This window comes from Phoxinus phoxinus (assembly GCF_949152265.1).
Source record: "Phoxinus phoxinus genome assembly, chromosome: 1".
Taxonomy (NCBI): domain Eukaryota; kingdom Metazoa; phylum Chordata; class Actinopteri; order Cypriniformes; family Leuciscidae; genus Phoxinus; species Phoxinus phoxinus.
This window is the reverse complement of record NC_136876.1, coordinates 6192265-6211949: the sequence shown is the minus strand read 5'-3', so window position 1 is coordinate 6211949 and position 19685 is coordinate 6192265. Positions and strand designations below refer to the sequence as shown.

Sequence of the window (19685 nt, the reverse complement as noted above, 5' to 3'; positions counted from 1 at the left end):
TGCATGTTGCTCCCGTTATCGTAAGACTGGCCTCGACAGTTGCAAAGATCCAATCCTAGTGTTTCTAGTTGGCCTAAAAATGTCTCGCATAAGCCTTTTCCTGTTGTGTCAAGTGCCTGAAGAAATCCTCACTCAGAAGTGCTCATGGATGGAGACACCCTTTGATAACTCACACTTAACAATTCGTAGCACCACTGAGATCTGCTCATTGTGACTGAGGTCTGGGGTGCAGTCCATAATGACTGCATAGTATTTGGCTGTTTTCACTCTCTCTACAATTGCATCAGTTGTACATTTTGCCAGAAGGGAAATAAGTTCATTTTGGATATGCTTGCTTAAATAGGTGTCACTTTGCTGGTTTGCCTGAATTCTCCTCAGATGCTCTCGCATCACTGGGTCAAACTGAGCCATTAATTGTACTTGTCCAAGGAAATTTCCATTACCAGACTCAAACAATTTGTCTGATTGGCCACGAAATGCAAGATTGTGCTCTGCCAGATGGTTTACAATTGCAATAAGTCGTCTTAAAATCTCTTTCCAGTGGTTTACTTCAAGAGCAATTAGATCCTGGTTAACCTGATCTATAGCTGTGTTTGTTTGTAGTTTCTGTGAAAGATTGCGCCAAGCATCCATGTTTGTGATGTGTTCTGCAGACCTCTCATGCTGTCTCAAGTGGGCAGAAAGATTTTTCCAGCAATTGAACCCATCTTCACTTAGCTGAGTGGCCTTTTCTGGGTTACCAAACAAGCGGCAACAAAAGCACATAACACAGTCATTTTTTTCACTGTACATGAGCCAGGACCTCTTTATTTTTTCTCCATTCTTCATTTGCAGGTAATAATTGCTGCTTGTAAATCTTCGCCCCTCTTGATTTTTAGGATAAATTCTGTCCTTGCTCTGAACTGGGCCTCTCTGCACTATTGAGCAGCGCTCTTTGTCAGTGAGATGTTTTGGCCAGAGTGCTGGGTCATCTTCAAGTTCAAGTGTAACACATTGGTCAGAATGACTGCTAGTACTAACGTTACTCATTAGTTGTTCATTGGAATTGTCATCTTTTTCGTCATAGACTTCACGAGTTCACACTTACGAATGATCAGAGAGTAAATGGTTATGCGTATTTGGCGTGCTGTCCGGGGGGAGGGCTCCGAGCTCGGAAATTGGGCCCGAACCCAGAGTACTCCCCCCGTCTCTGGTTAGGAAGATAGCCATGCAAGTGTGAGGAGATGGGGTGGTGGAGGGATGCTGAAAACTGTCGAGGAATAAGGGTGAGTTAACTGTGAATATTTATAGGCTTTACTCATGCTGATTGAGTGGATCTGTTGATTACTGATTGATGACAGCTGGTTGGAGTTACTTGATTGCTTGATCATTAGAACGTGTTCCTCCCGAACCTTGTTAATAAAACATCATGTTGTCATCATTATTATCACTGTCACTGGAAGTGAACGCTGAAGTTTTATTACCTGCAGTTGAAGGATCCTCCTCATCCTGTAAAGTTGCCTTTGATGTAATTTTAGCAGCAATATCGCTTGAGCAGCCTGGGCTAGCAGCACTGTCGGAAGCAACGGGTAGCGTTAGCTCCTCCTCGCTAGCAGCAGCAGTGTGAACGGTCGTGATCACGGTGGTTGTATCGTTAGCGTTGTTGTCAGCGGGCATCACAAAATAGTTAGTTACCTTCGGCAATTTCGCTAAAAACTTTTTGCTTTCTTCCCGCTTCCTCCTTTTTTCAGCACCGCTTGGGTAGCTTCGCTTCATTTTTACTCTGTTACTGTAAACTCACTCTGTCTGTCCTCCTGTCCTCCTGTCTGCGACACTAATGATTTGATGCCATTTTTCGCAAATGGAGTTTTAGAAATATATAATTTGTAAAAGGTGTAAAAATAAAATAAAAACGTACACATTTTTGGGGGCCCCTGGGTAACTCGGGGCCCAAGGCAATTGCCGACCTTTGCCTAATGGTAAAGTCCGCCCCTGCGCGTCGTGACCGCATTACCACCTCGGTGTGCATTATTTTTCTAATAATTCAACAGCCTGTTGTCATTTATTCCTATTCAGGGGAAGAACATGGATTTACCGCTTGAATATTCAATTTCCACATGGGACGGGCATGAAACGCCCCTTTCCGCCGATTGGTCGACCAAAGATCAACCCGTGCCGCATTACTTCTTCCACAGTTCCGTGCAAATAATATTCCTGTTGCTTTGCTGTTCATAGTTACATATTTCCTTTGTAATTGTTTTGTGGCTGTGGTTAGGCTAATGGTATTCTTTCCACTTTTCTCTTGGTGTTAGTTTTGGTTGTAGTGCCGTTGTTTCTTAACCATAATTAAAAAGCTGCTTCTAAGCACTTGTTTTGTTTGTAATTTTCTTACTGTGGGTCCACCCCTTAAAGGAATGTAGAGGAAACACAAAGAGGATATAGGGGCCCCTGACCACATAAGTCAACCCCTGCTTGTGTAGCTTAGCTAAACAGTATAATATAGTTATATGATTTTGTTTTTATAAAGTCAAACCCGCTTTATTATTGTACGGGTTATTTTCAACAGACATGTTTTGAGTGGTGTGATAAAAGAGTGTTTGGGATATCAGTCATTCATTTTGGAAAAACTACACCTTTTTTTGTTTAAGATAAGTTTGATCTATAAAAAGAGTTCAAATGTTTGATGATGCAGACAAATAGGGTGTTAGTTGGGCCTGTAACCAACTTTTGATATTCTTTGTTATGTATTAAGTATTATCTTGTTTTTTCAGTGTTTTTCGCTTTTCTTGCTGTCTGTCACTGTCAAAACCTCCTTACAAAATGGTTTCAAATCAGCCTTTCGTGGTGTGGAAGATAATCAGGAAATAAGGGAGGAGCAAATAACACACTGAAAGATCCTGTAACGGTTGTTTAACTTCATTTCTGGTAGATTTACGTCTCAGAGAGTTCCACTGTTTCAACACGTGAAGGTCGAGCTCATCGCAACGTGCACGAGGACGCAAAGACTCAAGAACTTCGACTGATCAAGACTGCAACAAGGTTAGGATTGTCAATTGTGGGAGTATATTAATATACAGTTTGCTTTATTAAGTATTAATTGGACTTGTGGGGATAATATTGTAGCATCGACATAAAAACGCTTGTAGTTGAAACTAAACCGAAACTCACATTAGAGACATCCTGAACACCTGGTCAAATTAGTGAATCGTGATTATTTAGATAATTATTTACTTTTTAAATATTGTTTATCCTTAGGTCCTATTAATATTTAATTGGGCTATCAGTAAATTAGCCTAATTATTATAATCAACACCTGCAAGTGTACACTTTGAAGAGTAAAAATGACAGAAGGTTCCGTTAATTCAACTTTATTAAAACGGCATATGGTAATCAAATTGCACTTCCAAAAGTCATACATTTGTGAAAAAAGAAAAAAACTAAAACAAATATACAAATTTATTTTAAGTATAATAAATAAAACATAAAAATCAAAGGCAGATCAGAACATTTTTATGAACAAAACTGGTTTCTGTATGGCAGACAGTAGTCGAAAGCCAGCCGATAACCGGGGAAACATCCACAAATCCAGAGGAGCAAAGAAACGAATGAGACTAAATGGCGGACAAATCAAGTGAAAAACTAAAACAGTGCGAGTGAGGCTACAGTCACGTTAAATTAAAGTTGTAGGTTGTGTTTGAGCTGAGGCTAAATTAAACCCAATACTTGCGTATCTGCTCGATGATGAATGAGAACACAATGAGCCCAACAGGTGTTTGGAATTTAAAAGGCTGATTTTCCCGCTTCAGGGCAGTGACGGTGATGAGTGACGAGTGACACTATGTGTTATGTAGTCCAGTGGTTGTCCAGACACCCTCGGCACAACCTTAAGCAATGACCCTGAACGGTGGTTTAATGTCAACATTGTGACAACGCTGTAACAACCTTCACCACACAACGTAGTAAAAGCAACCTTTTGGCCATGTTGTTAAACCGTTGTTAGAAGGTCGGGTACGTTGTGCCAACGTTCTGTGTTTGCTGGGCGTATTGTCTTCAGAGAGACACGTGATTAACGATAAACGACGCCTCACTTTATTCCTAGTCACGTGTATAGCCTACTTCATTTTGCATGTCGGAACACAGACTACTCAAAAAGGGTTAATAGAAGTTAATTTACTGTGTGTGTGTGTGTGTGTGTGTGTGTGTGTGTGTGTGTGTGTGTGTGTGTGTGTGTGTGTGTGTGTGTGTGTGTGTGTAATATATATATATTAGGGCTGTCAAAAGATTAATCGTGATTAATCGCATCCAAAATAAAAGTTTGTGTTTACATAATATATGTGTGTTTACTGTGTATAATTATTTAGATATATAAAAAAACACACACAATCATGTATATATTTAAGAAAAATTGGTTATACTTGTATATAAAATATTTATATATACTATAAATTATATAAATGTATATACAGTATATAAATGCAATTATTTCTTAAATATATACATGAGTGTGTGTGTATTTATACATAATAATTATACACAGTACACACACATATATTATGTAAACACAAACTTTTATTTTGGATGCGATTAATCACGATTAATCTTTTGACAGCCCTAATATATATATATATAGCCTATAAACAGCCATAGCCTATACACAGTAAAATAATTAGGGCACCATTTACTTGCATCAAAGAACTGTTGGTATTATTGTTACATTTAATGTAGTGCCACACTTTAATATGGGCATCAGAAAACTGAACATTTAGCATTGTCAGGCTTTTATTTGTACTTAATGAATAAAACTACGGATCTGCACTCCTGGCTGCTGTATTTGATCTGCCACAAGATGGAGCTGTCTTTAACACTCTTGATGCTTCTTTAATTTTACAACAGCAAGAGTTCCAAAACAATACGACTTTTTTAAACACAATAAAACAAAGTTACAGCATAATTTAGACACACACAGACGTCAAAAACAGCACATGAATCTCAACAATGATGACAATAATCATTGTTGATGTCTGTGTGTGTGAAAGAGTTCAAAATGTTTTATACTCTGTATGATTTTAATATCCTTCAAAAATATGTGAAAACTGAAACATTGCTTTATGAATTCTGTAGAATCACAGTTATCAACAAATAAATATAAAATTAAAAGACATCTTTATGATGATTATGGCAACATCACAACCAGAGTTGTGTGTAACGCGTTACAGTAACGTAGGCTAACTACTTTTCCGGGTAAAAAGTAGTGTAAGCCGCTACTACTGAAAATTTGGTTACACTGCGCTTGCAATAGTCACAAGCTCTGCACGGTACGTGACAGAGACTAACAGCAGAGCAGTCAAATCTGTGAATTACACTGCGCAAACCAAAAGTAATACTACCCACCGGATGAAGAAGGGTTGGCATTTAAAACACCAAATATTAAGGATTGGCATATCAAGCAAAATATTATTCGATGATCGTTCGAAAATCGTACCTCTCCCCCACATGCTCACCGGTAAGACGGCGTTCACTGCGACATTACATTTTTCTGTAGGCCTACTACATGAGTCTAATAGGCCTACGTGTTGTAGCCTAGTCATTAAAGAAAACGATTTAGTTTCATATTTATGTTTAAATAAAATATATATTTTTTTATTTTATCTATGTTGATTGATTATATGAAAAGTGAAAAGCATGAGTAAGATTATAAAATGCGCAATCGGGAGACAAGAGTGGGCAGAAATGATTTTGACCACTTCATCAAGTTGTTTTTTTTTGTAGAAAGACTTTCTTTAAAGTGAATTTCGTTTTGTATTAATTGTATCTTAATTTTAATCAATGTTTCATCAACCAATTGCCTGTATTTAATAAATAAGTAAATATAGCAGGCAATATAATCAGGACTTCTCATAAATTAACCCAAACTCTCAGCGTAAAGTAACGGATTACTTAGTTACCCCTTAGTTATATATTTTCTATCTCAAAATCTCTCTTTTGTTCTAGTTTTTCAATAAGTAGAGTTCATAGTAGAACTTTATGTAGGCATATACACATTTAGGAACAGATATTGGGTTCTGCCCAAACTCAAGCAACATAAAAGTAACGTAAAAGTAACGAGTAACGTAAAAAGTAACTTTCCAAAGGGGGTAACTAAGTAAACTAACGAGAAACACTACTTTTTAAAAGTAACTTCCCCAACACTGATCACAACAGACACAAACACCTGTTCATTCACAATATTCCTGTAGCTACCTTCTCAAAAATGACAAATATTACCCATAATGCATTGTTTATATGGTATATTGCTGTAAAAAAAAAAAAAAAAAAAGACACACAGATAATTAAATATCTAGTTGTGTATATGCACATATTGGAAGAAATACTGTAAAACATATGTCATGAATTAATGAATTATTTTGTCTTCTGCAGTTAAACTGTGAGCTGCAGATATGGCGGAATTCAATGTAAGTTCAAATCTTTGTTTATGAGCTTTCTATGGGAGAGTAAAATTATTTAATTTAAATTAAAATCTATTTAAAAATGATAGTCTTTTTAGTAATTTATTTATATTAAGGGTTCCAAGCAGATTACTGATGAACTTTGCTATAAAAAACACATCATATTTCAAAAGATACACATTTCTATCACCTAATTGGTGCTTTCTTAAACAATTAATTTAAACTGACACTTACTTTGATATTGTATCAGGGCAACTGAAAATATGCTTTAACATTTGGGGGAAAATATATAAATGATTTTCATGTGTCAGTTCAATGGTCACAACAGTCAGTCAATGAATTCACGCATGGAATTTTGTATGAATGTACAATTTAAAGAAACTAGTTCATATACAGACTAGAGGTCGACCGATATGTATTTTTATCTGGCAGATGCAGATATTTAGAAATCTGGGCAGCCGATGGCCAATATATGATGCCGATATGTTTGGCCGATTTTCTTCCCCCCCCCCCCCCCCCTTCATTTCATAAAATCTAACCGTTAATAAGAAGTGATACAGAAAACTGCTTAGATTAAACATTTACTGAACACAAGCCTCTACAATTAGTGCACTTGTATTACAGTTTTTCTCGATTGCTTAAACACTATAACCAGGCTTTTGAACTAAAATTTCAAAACCATAATGCCATTTATCAAAAAGCACACCCATTTCACTAAACTATAAACACTATTCCCTGGTTTTGGCACATGAGTCAGATTTGTTGAACTGTCACTGCAAAACTCTACACACAAATCCCTTAATTTCTCATTGCCTAGACCATGTGGTCATTTAGAAAGCACTAGTTTTCAATATTGTTCACTCAAGTCAGCACAGCTTCAGCTCAGTTAGCACACAATTACCCAGGTGGAAACACTAAGAGTCAAAATTTAACACACATTAATCAGATCCTTCAATAGATAGATAAAAGAGCCCGAATCAGTTTATTGAGTTTTGGAACAATGGATCCAGAAAGTCATGAAGGAAGAGGTCGAGGAGGGATAGGAGAAGAAAGAGAAGGAGGAAGGGCAAGGGCAAGAGCAAGAAGACAAGCAGTCTCGGATGAAATTCAAGCCACTTTAGTTGACCATGTCTTTTGTATGATCAATTGTATGATTATGAGGGAGGCTGGGCAACGAGTACAGCCAAATTTGAGTCGCTTCACCGTCACCTCCATCATCAGAAGCTTCAGGGAGGTGTGCTAAGCCTGGCAAACAAAACTCTATCACTGAATAAGAGACAAACATTTCCAATTGTCTTTGATTAGGTTTATTTTCTTGCAAGAAAAGGTCAGCAGTCGTACAGTCACACAGAGCGTCTGCAGAGTGTGACAGTGAAGCATCCTCTCTCCTTTATAGTCTTGACTCCCATGAATGTTATCTTTCTAGGCCAATGATGGTATTTCAACCATACGTGGAACATTTGTAGACTTGTTCATCATATTGTATCCTTGAGGTGAGGCCCTCCTGTCACGTACAACACTCATGCCATTCCAGTACAATTCCATATTAGAATATGGTTTGTGTGTGCTCTTTTACTGTCATATGATGGTCACACACATATCTTACGTAAGTAAATATAAAAAAATAGAGAAGAGAGTAAAAAAAAAAAAAAAGTACTTTTACAAGAGTACATGAATGAATAAAAATATGCCAATGTATCCATTGGTTGTGTCTTTTGTGTTCATCATGTGAAAAGGTTTGTGAGGGGGGGAACCACAAGCAACATAACTTACCAGTTTTGGAAATGTTGTTTTGAATTTATTATACCAGTGTGTAGGACTATGTTGTAGTGTGTTTGATTTTGATGGCTTGTGTGTGCAGTCTGAGGACAAAGTTTGGTTTTTCAGCAAGAGTGAATGGTTTTCAGTGTAGAGCTTCATTTTGACCTGAAAATAGGAAGTTTGGGGAATTGGGTGAGACGTTATGGATTTGTGTTTACTGTTTTGAGAATACGAGGCATAGTTTCAAGAAATGTGTTTAAGCAATCGAGAAAAACTGTAAATAAATGTAAAAAAATGATGTATACGTTAAATATTAAATACACAAAACAGGTAATAAAAAATCTAGACTGTCACATTTTAAATTTGAATTTATTGAAAGGATAGGCCCTTGAGGTGTAACATCTCTTTTTCAAGGGGGTCCATGAAACACAAACATAATAATAACACAAAACCTTACAAAAATACAAAACAAAAGAAATGCTCAACCTGTCCCCCACACACACAAACCACAGTTGAAATACAAATACTCAACATACATCAGTTACATCAACATAAGACCAGTTAATAACTGAAAATCCTCGAATTCGAATTCTCAAAAAAGTAGATGAAAAAAAAAAAACTGAGAAACAGGAAGAGTATTCCAGTCAAAAGGGGCTTCATACTGAAATGACCTACGTCCGACTTCACTGAAAATTGACTTGAACAAGAAAAAAAGGATATTGTGTATGTTTAAGTGAATAGGAAGAACTATATGGACTCAAAAATTGTTTCAAATAAAAAGGACAAACAAAATAAACACATTGTAAAATAACCAGAGGCCAATGGAATTGTCTTCTAGATTTAGAAAGCAACCAACATGACATTGAGGAGTACAATATGGACACCTTAACACTAATCTGCACAAAGAATTGTAAACAACATTAAGATGTAAACAAGGCTTAAGATAAATATCATGGGTATTTTTATAAACAATATCGGCATAATCAATAAGAGGTAATATTAACTGAGAAACATTTATTTTCCTGACTTGAAATGTAAAACAATTGATTGAGCGATAAAATAAACGCAAACAATAATATGTTCTATTAACAATATAATCAATATGGGACTTAAAAGTAAGTTCAGGATCAATCCAATGGCCAATATATTTAAATGAATCAACATGACCAAGAGATAAGCCATCATCAAAAATAATATTCAAATCAGAAGGATAGGAATGACAACTATATGAATAAGAAGCAAGACTCTTGCTGGCGAACTCTGGCTAGAACTCAGAGATACTGGAGGAAATGCATACAGGCGCATAAACGCTTACAGGCGCATTTTGGGCCATGTGTGCGCCATCGCGTCCAGACCCAGGGGGGCTGGGTGACTCAGAGAGAAGTAGAGGGGACATTGCGCTGTCTGCTGGAGGGCGAAGAGGTCCACCTCCAGTAAAATCTGGTCCAGATCTGTTTTACTACATCTGGGTGGAGTTTCCATTCCCCCGTGTGTAATTTCTGTTTGGACAGTAAATCTGCTCCCACATTAAGATTCCCCGTAATGTAAACTGCCCTGAGTGACAGGAACTTTTCCTGGGCCCAGAGAAAAACCTGCCTCGCTATTTTGTTCAGATTGCGTGAGCGCAGACCTCCCTGGTGATTTATATAAGAGACTGCCGCTGTGCTGAAAAAAATAATAAAAATAAATAAATATATATATACCAAGAATAAGTTATTGTAAGTAATTTTTCAACAAAAAATATTTTAACAATAAATGTTTTTTGTTAGAATTATAGCTTGTTTGGGGCCGCGACTCCCGCCTCTCTGGGCGAATTCATTGACGTGGAAAATCTCCCAAGCATTCTCCCATTGACTCTCATGTTAAAACTTTTTTTTTTCGGAAAATGAGCCTTCAATGCATTTTCAATGAGGATTTGGCACTCGCACTTATGCGCTTGCGTCATACGTAACTGAACAAAGAGAGCGAGGGGGATATCTTCGATCGAGTCACTTGCTACTTTCAAGATGGCTGCTAATGTGTGCAATTCCGTTGCGTCTCTGAAAGAATTCCTTTTAGTCGACAATCCAATTCAGACAAATTGGCATTAAAACAATCAGGACATCCAAGCGGTATTGCATCTTTCTTTTCCCGGTCACCGAAACGGTGCAGCGTTCTGGACAAGATTGTTTCACGAAGACTGCCCATAGCAGCTTCATCTACAAGGTGGAATCTATTTTGTCTTTATTATTTTGTCAGAATGCTTAGTTTGTATGTGAAAATAAATAAAAAAAATATTATGGGGGAGGATGCCCCCAGACCCCCCTACAGGGGTTTGGTTTAGCCCCCCCCTAAAATAAAATTCACCAGCCCCCACTGATCTGAAGATACAAACTTTCAACTTACACTTGATGCACGCACACAGTGTACGTATCAAAACCCAGTCAAGGCCATCACTGCCCTTAAGCCTCAACTAACATTTGTTGTGCTAAAAATTCATCAAACAAGCGTAAGAGACACTCAGAGTCAAATTATAAAAAGAGAAGTATTTATTCTTGCAAAAATAGGAGCAGTCTAATACACAGTTGTTACCCTGTGCAGAAGAGTGACACACCCCCAGACAGACTGAACCAGCTTTTTATCCTAGTTCTTTCAAGGTCTTCTTCCCCCAGAGCCTTCCTCCCAGTAGTTCTCACACCGTACTGCAAATGGCAAAAACGCATGACATTCCTTTGCAATATACTGAAAGTCAATGAAAGATAAAACAAGTCAATGAACCATAAAATATTGCCATAACACATTCAAATGGCTTCCACCATGTCCATGTGCTCAAAGAGGAAGTAGGGTGACAGATATTTAAAGGAACAGTCAGTATCGCCCTCTGCTGGCTCATTTCCTTCAGAACAGTATCTGCCGGGCACTTTCCAGTATTATGCGCTACAATATTTAAATAGGCAAGGCTTAAAAACACAAAAATTATTGTTTCTTGGGAAGTTACCAGGTAGTCCTCTTCAAAAAGTTAGCAGGCAGAGAGGGACTGTCAATCTGCAGTGCCACATTTTCCACATCAACGCTTAGCTGCCCTCAGAAGTGCCTGACTATTAATCGGCCTAATTTACAGCACAGTCGGCCGATGCCAATTCATTCAAAAATGCCCAAAATTGGCCCAATTAATCGGTCGACCTCTAATACAGACCTCAAAAAATAAAAATAAAAAAAGCATTCGCGCATGAGCACTCGTTTGTAAACGTATTGGTTGCAATCTGAAAGACCACCGCTAGATGCAGCTGAAAACTACACATAGACCCTTTAAACAGCGCCAGTATCAGTCCGTCAGTCAGCATATGTATCTATTTTGAAGTTTCTTAAGAACTGGTTAAATAATAATCATTGTGGGGCATCGATGAGAATGCACAAAGTTCCTTTAGTTGCTTTTATTTGATGACTCAACATGTGGATCAAGTTGCAAGTATGACATAACATCAAACATGAACACATTGATGCATGCATGTAACACATTGATAGCAGGTTTCACCAGGTTTAAAAGAGTTAAACAACAGATCTAAATAATCAAATGACCAACTGCAAGCAATATACGACATCAACATTCATATACATACACCAAACAATATTATCCATGGATAAAGATAAAAAAGTACCCACCAAACAATCTGTACACATAGTCACCCTACACAAACAACAATATTTATATCTGAAGCAGGGGCGGATGGTGTATAAGGGCGATTTGGGCGACGCACTACCAACTGGGAGAAAGAGGATTTTTTTTAAACAAATTAGTTTCTTGGGAAGTTACCAGGTAGTCCTCTTCAAAAAGTTAGCAGGCAGAGAGGGACTGTCAATCTGCAGTGCCACATTTTCCACATCAACGCTTAGCTGCCCTCAGAAGTGCCTGACTATTAATCGGCCTAATTTACAGCACAGTCGGCCGATGCCAATTCATTCAAAAATGCCCAAAATTGGCCCAATTAATCGGTCGACCTCTAATACAGACCTCAAAGGCACTTTAAGGCAAGGCAAGGCAAGGCAAGGCAAGTTTATTTATATAGCACATTTCATACACAGTGGTAATTCAAAGTGCTTTACATAGAAGAAATAAAAATAAAAATAATTACATAGATAATAAAGGAAATAAGAATAATTAAAACAGTTTAGAAAATAAAATACGGTGCAAACAGTCGGACGAACAGTGGCACAGTGCTCATTCAGTAAATGCAAGGCTAAGCAGTGGTAATTCAAAGTGCTTTACATAGAAGAAATTAAAATAATCAAAAGAAATAAGAATAATTAAAACCGTGTCTGAGATGGAAGTGATTGAGCAGGTTCGCGGTGCCACTGGACCTACAATCCAGGGACGTCCTCTGCTGGGGTGGTGTACCACACCAGTATTGCCCCACTGGGCCCCCACAGAGCACGTTTCACTTTTGCTGTTTTAAACAAACAGCGAACCTTTATACTCTCCATAGTATAGCTAATCTTCACTCGCCTCGTCGGAGTGAAGCTCTCCCGTTCCCCTTCAAAATCTCTTCCAATCAGACAGCCCTAAAAATTAATAAAATCTTCCTGAATCACAGTTTGGAAAAAAAAATAAAAAAAAATAAAATACAGTGCAAACAGTCGGACGTATTTTATATCGACCGGTAGCTATTATAGATCTTTCTTTTAAAAGGATCTTCTTACTTACATGCATCAACTTTCTTTTCTCTTTCAATCTTCTTACCATCTATCAACTTTCTATTCTCTTTCAATCTTCTTACGACTTTCAATCTTCTTACCATCTATCAACTTTCTATTCTCTTTCAATCTTCTTACGACTTGCCATCTATCAACTTCCTTTTCTCTTTCAATCTTCTTACGACTTCCCTGTATCAACTTTCTATTCTCTTTCAATCTTCTTTCAATCTTCTTATGACCATTTATCAACTTCCTTTTCTCTTTCAATCTTCTTACTTACCATCTATCAACTTTCTATTCTCTTTCAATCTTCTTACGACTTCCCTGTATCAACTTTCTTTTCTCTTTCATTTACTTGCACATTCTTTTCACTTTCCTTAGCCCAGCATTCACATTCTTAGCTCTTTCTCAGACTAAAACTTTAATATCGAACAGTGGCACAATGCTCATTCAGTAAATGCAAAGCTAAAAAAATAAAATAAAATACAGTGCAAACAGTCGGACGAACAGCGGCACAGTGCACATTCAGTAAATGCAATGTTAAACAGAAGTGTTTTGAGTCTGGATTTGAAAGTGGCTACTGTAGGAGCACACCTGATCTCTTCTGGAAGCTGGTTCCAGCTGCGGCTGGCATAATAGCTAAAAGCGGACTCTCCTTGCTTTGAGTGAACCCTTGGTATTTCTAGTTGATGTGATCCTAATGATCTCAGTGATCTGTTGGGTTTATATTCAGTGAGCATATCTGCAATGTATTGAGGTCCTAGGCCATTAAATGATTTATATACCATTAATAATACTTTAAAATCAATCCTAAATGTGACTGGGAGCCAGTGTAAAGACCTGAGGACTGGTGTGATATGTTCATATTTTCTGGTTCTGCTCAGGATCCTGGCGGCAGCGTTCTGTACGAGCTGCAACTGTCTTATGGTCTTTTTGGGAAGGCCAGTGAGGAGTCCATTACAATAATCCACCCTGCTGGTGATGAAAGCATGCACAATTTTCTCTAAGTCTTGACTGGAGACAAAGCATCTAATTCTTGCAATATTTTTTAGATGATAGTATGCTGATTTAGTTATTGCTTTGACATGACTACTGAAGCTAAGGTCTGACTCTAGAGACACACCAAGATTCCTGACTTGATTTTTAGTTGTTTGACCTCTAGAGTGGAGGTATGCATTCACCTTGAGAACTTCATCTTTGTTTCCAAACGCAATGACTTCAGTTTTGTCTTTGTTTAACTGAAGAAAGTTTTGGCACATCCAGCTGTTTACTTCATCAATGCATTGGAACAGGGAGTCAATGGGGCTGTAATCGTTAGGCGATAGGGCTAAGTAGATCTGTGTGTCGTCTGCATAGCTGTGGTAAGCAATTTGGTTCTTTCTCATTATTTGGCTCATTGGAAGCATGTACAGGTTGAATAGGAGTGGCGCAAGAATTGAGCCTTGAGGAACTCCGCATGTCATGGATGTCCACTCAGACTTATGGTCTCCTATACTCACATAATAACCTCTCGCTTCTAAGTATGACCTGAACCATTTTAGGACTATCCCAGAAAGACCCACCCAGTTTTCCAGCCTGTCAAGAAGTATGTTGTGATCAACAGTGTCAAAAGCAGCACTGAGGTCGAGTAGTACCAGCACTGATAATTTGCCTGTATCAGTATTTAAGCGAATATCGTTAATTATCTTTATGAGCGCTGTCTCTGTGCTGTGATGCGATCGGAAACCAGATTGAAAATTGTCAAAGTATCCATTCGAGCTTAAGAATTTGTTCAGCTGATTGAAAACAACTTTTTCAATGATCTTGCCAATGAAAGGAAGATTTGAGATCGGTCTATAATTGCTTAATATAGTCTTATCAAGATTACTCTTTTTTAGGAGGGGTTTGACAACTGCAGTTTTCAGGGAGTTTGGAAAACTTCCAGAGAGAAGTGAGGCATTTACCACTTCTAGGAGATCTGCTTCTAAGCTGTTTAACACACTTTTGAAGAAAGATGTGGGAAGAGCGTCAAGGGCGCAGGTTGATGTTTTAAGGTGCTGTACGGTTTCTTCCAAAATTTTGCCATCAATTTCTTTGAAATCAGACATAGTAACTTTCTCAGGTTGTGGTCTGATCTGTCTGACCCTAGTGCAACTCAAGGATGTGCTGATCGCCTTTCTGATATTATTGATTTTCTCAGAGAAGAAAGAAGCGAACTCACTGCACTTGCTGTCTGAGAGCATTTCACTGGGAATCTGGCTCGGGGGGTTTGTCAGTCTCTCTACAGTAGCAAAAAGAGTGCGTGTGTTGTTTAAGTTGCTGTTAATAATATTTGAGAAGAAAGTCTGTCTAGCTTTGCCTAGTTCCATATTGAAAGCATGGATGGTGTCTTTGTAGATGTTATAATGGACTACAAGTTTTGTCTTCCGCCACATGCGCTCTGCTTTTCTGCATTGTCTTTTCATATTTTGCACTGCTGTTGAGTTTCTCCAGGGTGCCTTTTGTCTACCACTCTTCCTGACCTTCACAGGAGCAATATCATCAATTACACTTTTAACTTTTGAGTTAAAAGAATCAAGGAGAAAATCAACAGAGTCAGCAGATATGCTTGGTGTTAAAGATATAGCCTTCATAAATAGTACACTAGTGTTCTCATTTAAGCATCTCTTTTTGACAGACACAGATCTAGCTTCAATGGCAGGAGAGATCAATATATCAAAGAAAATACAGAAATGATCAGACAGTGCTACATCCTTAATAACAATCGATGAAATGTTTAGACCCTTACTGATAAGTAAATCTAGAGTGTGTCCACGATTGTGTGTCGGTCCATGTACATGCTGAGTCAGATCAAAAGTTTTTAAAACAGTTTTGATTTCTTTTGCCATATTGTTTTCTGCATTGTCTATGTGGATGTTGAAATCTCCGGCAATAGCAAAACAGTCAAACTCTGAGGAAATGGTTGATAACAGTTCTGTAAAATCCTCAGCAAAGGCTGAAGAGTATTTTGGAGGCCTGTAAACAATGATTAGTAAAATGCGTGGAGCACCTTTTAACACAATACCCAGATATTCAAAAGACGGGTAATTACCAAATGATATTTGCTTACATGGATAGACATCTTTAAAAAGAGCAGCTACTCCCCCACCTCTCCTACCCGCTCTGCAGACACTCATAAAAGTATAGTTATCAGGGGATGTTTCATTTAGGACAGTTGCACTGCAGTTGTCTTCTAGCCAAGTTTCATTTAGAAACATAAAATCCAGGTTGTATGTGGTTATTAAGTCATTGACTAGAAGTGATTTATTTTTAAGTGAGCAGATGTTTAAGAGTGCTAACTTTACAGTCTTACTTTTTGTCCGCACAGCAGTCTTAGTTTGGCGTGTAATAGGCACCAGATTAGATGGGTTTGCTGTACGGCTTTTGAAGGCCTTAGACTTTCTATCATGTAATCGAACAGCAATAGAGAAAGATACAGGCACACAGGGTTCCCGCTTGTTTTGTAAACATTTGAGAAAGTTACTGTTATCATAGCGGGGACCCGACACATATCAATGAGAGCTGGTATCAGTTGTTTTTAGTTCACCTCGAGCCGGAGGAGGAGGGTGTGAGCCCTGTCGTTGTGGCAGAGCCCGAAGAACTCTTGCAGGAGGGGGGGGAGGGCGAGCGGGGCCCGCAGGCTTTGGTGGTTTTGGGGCCTGTCGTTTTTTGGTTGATATCTGTGGGCTTGCAAAAGAGTGGGATAGTTTGGTTCCAGCAAAGACCAGTTTTTCCATTCTCTCTGAGAAGCACAGAAGTGGAGATGCTGGAGATAGAGATAGCGTGTCTGGTGAGAGGGGCTGTTGTTGTTCTGGTGTTATCGGAGGCTGTAATATGCTGTCCTGGTTTCCCTGGCTGTTTTCCAGGAAGTCGTCCTTGGGTGTTGAATCTTTAGTAATCACATCATCAGCTAAAACAAAATTATAACCAAGTGAAAGTTAAATTAATACATTGCTTATTTCTTGCTAAAAATGTAGTTATAATTTGGGGGGACATTTGTAACTTCTTTAGATCCTCTTCCTCGTACACTTTTGAGGATATCATTTAAAGGCTGTTTTTGTATTCCTTAAAGTCCTTAGAGTTCAACAAATCATTATCAGGGCGTCACAAAGTTTGATCTTACTTAAATGTGTGATATAGTTAATGATTTGTTGAACACTGGGCACAATTAACAATATTTACTGAAACATAGATGTGATAGACAAGTTATTAAGGGCAGTAAACTTCTTCCTAAAGATCCCCCGCCATCGCAGAAACTCTGACTGCAGTGAAGTCACATGTGCTTCAGTTCGAAGTATTGATCCCCCTCCTTCCTTCAAACGTGAGTTCGTCTATTACATTATGAAGTTTTCCAGCCACATTGTTTTTGTTCAGCAACATCTGATGTCACAAATAATGTAACAGTAATTCAAAAGTTATTTATATTGTTATTATCATTGTTGAAAATGCTTATTATCAAATCCAGGTGATGGAAATCATCCGGTGGGGAAACGGTAAGCTTTTTTTCCTTGTGTTAGCCAGCTAAATAACATCATAATGTTGTTGACACCTTAAATGTCAACTCTCACCCCTCCAAACGGCCCTATCTGATCTCCAAATGAATTCTCTCTCTCTGTAGATCAGGTCATGATGCCACCCTCATTAATCCAGGTCCCCCAAGACTTTACCAGCTGAACACAGAAAGGAAACATATTGAGGCCACTGATAAAAAGGTCAGGCGATGGACATATGGACGAAGAGACAGAAACAAACAGAACAAAGTCATACTGATGGTGGGAGAAACCGGCGCTGGGAAAACCGCCATGATCAACAGCATGGTGAACTACTTAATGGGAGTGAAGTTTGAGGATCAAGAGTTTTATCAAATCACAGAAGAAGAAAAAACAGAAGCTCAATCCCAATCCCTGACATCTGAGATCACAGTTTATGAGGTGTTTGTTGAAGAAAACCCAATATCTCTGACCATCATTGACACTCCAGGATACGGAGACACTAAAGGATTCGATAGAGAAAGTGAGATTTCTGATAATCTGCGCTGGTTATTTTCAGATGAGGATTTTCACCATATTGATTCCATGTGTTTTGTGATAAAGGCGTCTCAGAATCGACTCTCTGGAAAAGAGCATTACATATTGCAGTCAGTTCTGTCTCTGTATGGCAAAGATATAGAGAAGAACATAGTGTTCATCATAACACACTCGGATGGAGGACCTCCAACCGATGCTCTTAGTGCCATTAACACAGCACAGATCCGCTGCAGAAGAGATGAGAGGGAAAAACCTGTTCACTTCTTATTCAACAACCAGCAGGAAGAAAAAAGAGCCCATGCTCACAAAGCATCATGGGAAATGGGAGAGAAAAGCATGGACAAATTTTTGAAACTCCTGCTAGAAAACAACAGAGAACAAACTCAGATGACAGTAGATGTTCAGAAACTGCAAAAACAAATTGAATCCCGTGTCTTTAATCTAAAGGACCATATCACTGAGAAAGAGTTAGAAATCAAAGAACTGGATGAAATCCTGGACGCCATACGACAGAACAGAGACAAGATTGAGAAATCTCAGAACTTTGAGTTTAGTGTGAACAAAACTGTCAAAGAAAAAGTCGAGATTGAATACAATTTTTTTTCATTGAGCAATTACGCAACCTGCTGCTCTGTGTGTGAGGAAAACTGTCATGAGTTTGGTTGCTGGAAGGTCCCTTTCGGTGACCTCTCAAAGTGTGACGCCATGGAATACGGCTACTGCACTGTGTGTACAGGGAAATGTCCTCACACTAAACACGTCAAAGGGAACAGAAAATATGTGACACAGACAAAGAGAGTTAATATGTCATTTGATGAACTTAAACGGAAGTATGAATCCACCGGTGATGGAAAATACAAGAAAGAGTCCAAAAATAAAACAAAAATAGAAGAAAACCTGGAGAGCGATCTGGAGAAGATTAAAGCAGAAAAGTCCACTCTGCTGCATAAAGCTTATATGCTTATCATGCATCTGTCAAAGAACCTAATAACAACAGACTGGTATTTCACTGATGAAAATCTGTATTTTTTCATTTCCAGACTGAAGGAGGAGGGAAAAGATATAGAGGTGAGGGACATGAAGGTTGTGTGGGAAAAAATTAAAGCTTGGGAAAACAGATTTAGCCGGCTGATTTGGATTGAGAAGGGAGTGCGGTATCTGTCTAATCAGTTTCCCCGGTGACCCCCATTTTAACATTCAAAATCCCTAACGTCCCTTAGCAAGAGTTGCAGACACATTTTATTTACTTACAGTAATTACAAAATCAGTTGTTAATTTATAATAAATGCAACAACAGAAGAAGCTGAGCTTAGAAACACTTTACACGGAGGAAGATAATGCCATCAAAACATCTCTCAAGAGATTCATTCATAGAAATCATTCATACTTTAATTAATATAATTTCCCTCAGCACTTGTAAAATTTGTAAAAGCTCTCTCACTTCTTTCTGCCATTTCTGCCAACAAAACGAAGCCTGCAAGCTTGTGTCTGCATGAGACTGTTGCTCTCTTTGTTTAATAGTGGACAGTTTTTCAAATCCTGGGAATCAAATACAGTTTTAATGATGATTAAAATATTAAACTGTAATACTAACCGCTGGAGATTGCATCGCGAATTATCGTCAAACTGGTTATCGTTTCATCCCAAACTCTTAAACTAGAGTGAGCTTGGCGACCCCTCGTAAATCTTTAGCGACCCATAGTCGGCCTGTCGTCAATTATTCCGCTTATACTACAGTTACCACACCTCGAAATATTGTTCAGATGATGTATTTCAAGACGTT

The 19685-nt window shown here is 38.3% G+C and overlaps 1 protein-coding gene across 1 annotated transcript in view; it reads left to right on the top strand.

Moving 5' to 3' along the window:
- Positions 1-19084, top strand: part of LOC307002757 (uncharacterized protein) — a gene marked incomplete at its 3' end in the record, with an annotated part of 34262 nt that extends 15178 nt beyond the window's left edge. The window contains exons 2-6 of the mRNA XM_079620669.1: positions 2909-3018; positions 6397-6431; positions 17112-17196; positions 17341-17368; positions 17494-19084. Coding sequence (XP_079476795.1) covers positions 6417-6431; positions 17112-17196; positions 17341-17368; positions 17494-19084 — 1719 coding nt within the window. The 5' untranslated portion in view covers positions 2909-3018; positions 6397-6416. The remainder of the gene's footprint in view (positions 1-2908; positions 3019-6396; positions 6432-17111; positions 17197-17340; positions 17369-17493) is intronic.
- Between the last annotated feature and the right edge of the window lie 601 nt (positions 19085-19685).